The sequence below is a fragment of the Lactuca virosa genome, chromosome 2 (assembly GCF_052849685.1).
Source record: "Lactuca virosa cultivar CGN04683 chromosome 2, Lactuca_virosa_CGN04683_v6, whole genome shotgun sequence".
Taxonomy (NCBI): Eukaryota; Viridiplantae; Streptophyta; class Magnoliopsida; order Asterales; family Asteraceae; genus Lactuca; species Lactuca virosa.
In genome coordinates this window covers 217,939,793-217,946,582 of record NC_136427.1, presented here as the reverse complement: position 1 = coordinate 217,946,582, position 6,790 = coordinate 217,939,793, and the positions used below count along the sequence as shown (strand labels likewise).

At 38.8% G+C, this 6,790-nt stretch overlaps 1 protein-coding gene across 1 annotated transcript; it reads left to right on the top strand.

Moving 5' to 3' along the window:
• Positions 1-5,617: 5,617 nt before the first annotated feature.
• Positions 5,618-6,433, top strand: LOC145160215 (50S ribosomal protein-like protein). Its single transcript, XM_079079324.1, has 2 exons — positions 5,618-5,783; positions 5,863-6,433. Exons 1-2 carry the CDS (start codon positions 5,749-5,751, stop codon positions 6,326-6,328), a joined length of 501 nt encoding a protein of 166 aa, XP_078935450.1. The 5' UTR covers positions 5,618-5,748; the 3' UTR covers positions 6,329-6,433.
• Positions 6,434-6,790: the final 357 nt, after the last annotated feature.

Below are 6,790 nucleotides of genomic sequence, written 5' to 3'. Positions count from 1 at the left end.
CCATGGGTTTGTAACTCCCATGGAGCATCCTATGGGTGGAACCCAACTTGATAATCCATGGAGCCTCTTAGCCCACTATATAAGATATGGAAGATTTACATAATCTACCCATATATTTAATTAGTTATCTTTTGATCACTTAATTAATTCTAAATTAATTCTTGATCAAACTAATTAAATAATATTATTAATATATTAGAACTTATTATATATTAATAAACCATAAGTGTTATTTCTCTCATTTTAGTTTATCCAATTGCATGGTGCCATGCAACCCAAATGGACCATGCCGGGTCGAGTCAAGTACATACCAGAAATAGTTATGGACTTATACACCTTATCCAACAATATCTTCGGGAAATAGTTCGCCTCCATGGGGTACCTGTATCCATTATCTCCGATCGAGATAGCAGGTTTACCTCAAGATTTTGGCAATCACTACAGAAGGCTCTCGGAACTCAGCTGGATATGAGCACGGCTTATCATCCACAGACAGATGGACAGAGTGAGAGAACAATTCAGACATTGGAAGACATGTTGAGAGCCTGCGTCATCGACTTCGGCACGTCATGGGACACTCATCTTCATTTGGTTGAATTTTCCTACAACAACAGCTACCATACCAGTATCAAGGCTGCGCCGTTTGAAGCCCTCTATGGCCGTAAGTGCAGATCCAATCTGTGATGGGCTGAGGTGGGTGACACGCAGCTAGCCAGGGGTCAAGTCCCCGACAGTACTCTCACTGGTCCTGAGATCATCCGAGAGACAACTGAAAAGATTGTACAAGTCCGAGAACGTCTGAAAGCCTCCCGAGATAGACAAAAGAGCTACGCCGATAAGAGACGAAAACCCTTGGAATTCTAGGTTGGTGACCGCGTCCTTCTGAAGGTCTCACCCTGGAAAGGCATGATACGCTTTGGAAAGCGTGGAAAGCTAAACCCAAGGTACATTGGACCGTTTGAGATCCTTGCTAGGATCAGTCCCGTAGCATACAAACTCCAGTTACCAAGGGAACTCAGCAATATCCATCCAGTCTTCCACGTATCGAACCTAAAGAAGTGTCTGTCCGATGAGACACTTGTAATTCCTCTTGACGAGATTGAAATCAACGAGAACCTCAACTTCGTGGAAGAACCGGTCGAAATCATGGACAGAGAGATCAAACGAACAAAACAAAGTCGCATCCCGATAGTGAAGGTTCGCTGGAATGCCAAGCGGGGACCTGAATTCACTTGGGAACGCAAGGATCAGATGAAACAGAAGTATCCGCATCTCTTTCCTAATTCATGATTTGTATTCTATGTTCGAATTTCGGGACGAAATTCCCTCAAATGGGGGGATGATGTGACAACCCAAAACTTCTTTCGTCCAAAACGTTAAAAATAAATCAATTCGGAATTAATTTCTGCTCTTGTCAGCTATACCTCGGGTCTAATTAAATACTTCGAACTCAGTACAATCGAAGTTTGGGTCCAAGAATGAGTTTTTCCAAGTCAAAGCGTAGCATCCGGGCCAAACACCCCTTCGAGAGGAGTTTACGGCCGCAAACTCGAGTTTACGGCCGTAAACCCCCCACCCCTTGGCCGAAAACTCACCCCTATATAAAGGATGAGTGGCCTTCATTTCAAGCTTTAAGCACTCAAAGGACTTTCTCTCTCTACTCTCTCTCTACAATTTTCGAGTTTTGCTCAAGGATCTTCAAAATGTAAGTGATTCTTCAATTCTATGGTGTTTCAATCCCTTTTCTAGTGATGAATCCATGTTTCATCTCATAAATTTCATCTTTTTCTAGATCTTCTCTCTCACCAAAAACACCAAGAACACCAAGAACACACACTAGTTCTTGGTGACTAAAAACCTCATTCCAAGCCTCTTACAGTAAGTAACTACTCCCTATGCTTGTTATCTACTAAGAATCACTTGTTTTCACCTAGAAATCGACCCGAAATCATGAACACGAAATGGGTTTACGGCCGTAATCCCTTCAATGGCCGTAAACTCCATTTTTGGTCGATTATTGGCCTTTAAACTCTTCTTTGAGCTGGGCACAAGGCTTAGAACACCTCCAAGAGGCTAGAAAGGCCCTTGAAACACCAAAAATCGCACCTTTCACCAAGTGTTTACGACCGTAAACTCATGGGCCGTAAACCCACTGGTCGTAAACCCATGGACCGCAAACACTTGAGCCGCAAACTCATGGGCCGTAAACCTTGTTGGGCCGCAAACCCTGACCGTCCACTCCTGATTACGGCCGCAAACTCCCCATCTTCAATCGCGTGTGATTCTAACACTTAGTTTCAAGTGTTTCCTAGTCCCTAAGGTGGTTTTCTTCCATAACAAATAGTGTTATGTCCTCATTTAATACATATATGTGTTACCATATGTTAATAGGATCCACTTGCGTGCGAAACATCAGTTGACACTCAGCATCCACACCGATCTTACGCTCGGGTCTTACGTCAAACGGTGAGTTCATACCCCTACATTTTCCGTATTTTTAATGTTTTCAGGGGGGAATACAAGCTAAACATAAATGTTTTCAAAACTCATGCAATTCTCGTACTTTAACCCTTTTGTACTGTGTTGAGCATAAGGGACGTTTTCACTAAAATTGCATAGTTTTTCGGACTCTTTATTTCACTACGTTATACATTCAAACTATAATCGGTATAGTTTGGGATTTTCTAAACATAACAAGTACAGAAACTTTCACTACTAAACATATACACTAAGACAGTTTACAGTTTACATCACTACTTTATCATGGTATTCATAACTGTAATTATCACTACATACGGTATACATACGGATTTTCACTATGGTAGAGCGCTACTACACTACATGTAAACTAGATTGTACGATACTGTGATGCGCTACTTCAATATTGTACCCTTAGGTGTACAGGGATAAATCCTATCATAGTATAATCAGAGTCTCCTGGAGGGAGAGCGTGAGATTTGTGAGTAGATCTATTCGGTACTGACAATCCCACACCCGAACTGCTAGCTACAGTTGGGCAGGCATGCCTAGGGTGACAAATGTCATTTAACTCGACGCCTGAAGAACGTTGGAAAGGTCTCTAGTCTTATCAAGTATGGTTATACGACTCACAATATGTATAAATCACTCGTGGTTTACAAACTGTCATTCTTCAACAGTTTTATTTTACTAAATAGAACTAATACACACTACAACTGGGGAATTTCCAGGGTTTTCAAACAGAATCGATCATACAATGGTTTCACGTACGAAATACTTATGCATCATGATTAGCATTAGCTAGTCACATGAAGCATTATTTTCGTATATCACTATAGTTTTCAGTAACGAACATTCATGGTTTTATACAGAATTGAAAACACTACATTTTCACTAAAGAAAATATAGGATTTTCTTGAAACTATACGAACACCTTTTCGAGCTCATCAACAAATTTTCATTACAAAATACCGCTTATGAACTCACCAGCTTTATACTGATATTTTTAAACTGCTTGTATTCTCAGAAAATCAGTAGACATGTACTTGCTGGATTTTTGAGGAACTGGAGCAATAAGAGTTTTATGTTTATACTTTACAAAGCTATTTGATGTAATTCAAACAAGTTTCAGACAAAGTTTCAAACTGATGTAAACATTTTTATTTAAGTATTCACTGTAATGGTTGTGTTGCTATGATTGCTATTATTCATTGGTTGTGATGCTACACCTGACGTCCTCCACCCCCAGAACGTTTCCGCCATTCTGGTTTTGGGGTGTGACACTGGGTTACAAGAAATTCAGCCTAGGATAATCCAAATGGACACTTACGATTCTAGTCACAGAAATCGTAAGCCAATATGCTAGAGGATTATGTGAAAGTATGATGAAAAACGAGAGCTTACGATCGTATATATCTTCTGAAAAGAAGAGCCGTTTATATAATAAACGATATTAGGGTTTCATTAGGGTTGGGTCGCTATGGATTCCTTTGGAAGCACGTCAGGGTAATCCGGATTTTAATGAGGATTTAGGGTTACCAAAACTAACGAGTTTCGCTAGTTTTACCATAATCACCCTCAAGAATCGGAATATCCCACTATGTACCCATATGTAAAATTCGGAGATGTTTTGGGGCGCTGCCCCCGGACCCTCGACTAGTCGTCGAACCGGCTACTAATTTGATCTTATACATGTGTGCATTCCGCACCAACCCGTACACATATTAGAAACACAAATTAAGAAGCCCCTTAACTCACATGTTAATTTCAGTTACATAAAATGACATGGTGACACTAAAATCACCAACATGATTTACCAATAGATTAAATACATGTAACAAAAAATAATGAGTGTTTGATGAGCTTACTTACTCGAACTAGATTCAAGTGAAAAAAAAAATTAATATGTGGATAAATTTGATATGAACTCCAAAATGTAATGATAAAATTTTTGTTACACTTACCATGAGTTGTTAATTGATTTGAAATTTCAATCAATATTAATTATAGTAAATAATTTTAAAAAAAAATGAATGGTTAAAACACACCCATTGGACCCTACTGGAAAATTAATTTTTTGTCCACCAAGGGATTTGAACACTCAATCTTTAGCCAAAGGCTCTTCGATAATTAAAAAAATTGGTATGATGATGTGGAGTGTTGATTACACTAAAGTGGTGTCGTGTGGGTGTAGTGATGATGTGGTAGCAATATGACAACACTTTTTGTATAGTGGTGTGGTGGCTATACCCCAAATCCTAATATGATATCTTGTAGAATATGTTTTGTAGATACACCTAAGTGGCATGTTCGTGGAGGTGACTCCAAGGAAGAACAAAAAGAAGGTTGGGTGCTTATAGAGGGTAAGGCCACCTGACCTCAAATAGGAGGGGGCTGGGCTTTAGATCCTCCCTACTTTGCATAAATGAATTGATGAAAAGAGGGTTGAATTCTCTATTTTCGGGTTGCATGGGAGTTGAAGGCCATAAGAGATGATTTCATGTTGACAATTTCATGATTTAAATAGTTGAATACACCATTTGTTATAATAAAAGTAAACTGTGTAATTGACAATTTCATGTTGCAACCAGTTCTAGGTAATAAATTATATGTAAACTATGAAACACTAATCGTTAAAGAATTATTTCTCGATTTCAAACCTCAAACCTCCATTCTAAAACTTTAAGTCGCAACCAATAGACGCTTAGGTTGAAAGAAACAACTAAGAGGACACATATGAGCTACGATCGCTTTGAATCCACGACCTTTAAGTGGTATAGACACCTTTTGACTATCCAACAATAATATTTATAAACAATAAAGTATTTAATTTTTGTAGTGTATTTGGTTAACAATTTAAAAGAATATAAAAGACCAGACAAGACTAAACTAGATTCATGCACATTCTAAAATAAATTTATTAATAAAACAATATATGTATATATATAGCTAGAAAACAATAAGTATACTCTAAAGTTGTTATGAAAAAATTGTTATTTTGTAAAGAAAGAAGTAAAAAGTACATGTAGTAGAAGTATCCCCTACGGCGTGACCCAGGGGAAAGACCGTTTCGGAACTACCTGTTATCGTCCACGTGGCATGGGCCCACCGCTATTCCATCCTACAAATCCGCCCGTATTATCACCTGTCACTTTAACCTTGCCGGCGTTAACAGTTGCTTTCCTTCACTTCTTTAACCTCTCTCTCTCTCTCTCTCTCTCTCTCTCTCTCTCTATAGTGTGTAGAAAAAACAAAGAATCTATACTTTCTATGGCTAGATCACACGATAAGCATCTCGGATCTAGGTTTTTCTTTCATGATTGATCCATTTCTTGTCATATCACGATTTCTAGAAACAATTTGATTTACATGACCTTTTGTTAGATCGGAATCAATGGCGACGCTGCAGAAATTCAAGATGTTAGCGACACAATGCGCGGTTGCCGGAAGTCCTACGCGTAGTCCTTCCTCAAGCCCTGTTATTCACCTCCGCCGACGGAAGACGCTACGGATGTTACTGAGTCGCGGCGGCGGCGAAACCACCCGGCGGTTGCCGCCACCTGATGAGTTTGTAGATCGGAGAGGAAGCGATGTTGATTCTTCGTCGGAGGATGGGAAGGATAACGGTGCAAGACGAAAGTTAAAGGACTTGTTTGTGTCGTCTTCGGTGTCTCCGCCGCTTGATGACGGCGGACGTGAAGGGGGTGAAGAGACGAATCGGTGGAGTGGTGACGGCGATCTGATTGGCCGGCGCGGTGGGTCAAGAAGATTTAGGCATTTGCCGGGGACGTTACGGCAGCGGTTACTTAGACGAGCATGGAGGCCTGTTCTGGTGACAATTCCTGAATAGATTTTGATCTTTTTTTTTTTTGGAAAATGTAGAGATAATTTCCAGAAATCATTACAATAACAATAACAGATTAGTAGTATTGAATACTGATTTTTTGTTTTAAAATTTCTTCTACGAATTTTTTTGAATTAGAATTCCGATGAAGAACAAGTGGATTAGATTCTACTTGAATTTAATCAAAGTAATTACAGAAACTATCAACTTTTACCCAATTTGAAAAACTGATTTTTTGTACAAAATTTTTGGATCTGATTGATATACAGTGCCCCAAGATTTTCCAACAAACTTTCTTCTTGTCGTTGAAAAAAAAAGATTAGAATGAAATATTAAATTCCATCAACAATTCTTCACGACAAAAATAGAATAATAATATTAGATAACAATTGATCAGATTGGTATCTCTCATTATTTTTGATAGATCATGTGAAGTTTGAAAAACATTTATAGAAGATAGATTGTATT

What these genes read in the sequence shown, in the direction of transcription:
- LOC145160215 (XM_079079324.1), top strand. Translation starts at nt 5,749, where the DNA reads ATGGCTAGATCACACGATAAGCATCTCGGATCTAG. An exon ending in GATAAGCATCTCGGATCTAG is followed by an intron (nt 5,784 to 5,862) that starts GTTTTTCTTTCA and finishes ACCTTTTGTTAG; the next exon opens with ATCGGAATCAATGGCGACGC.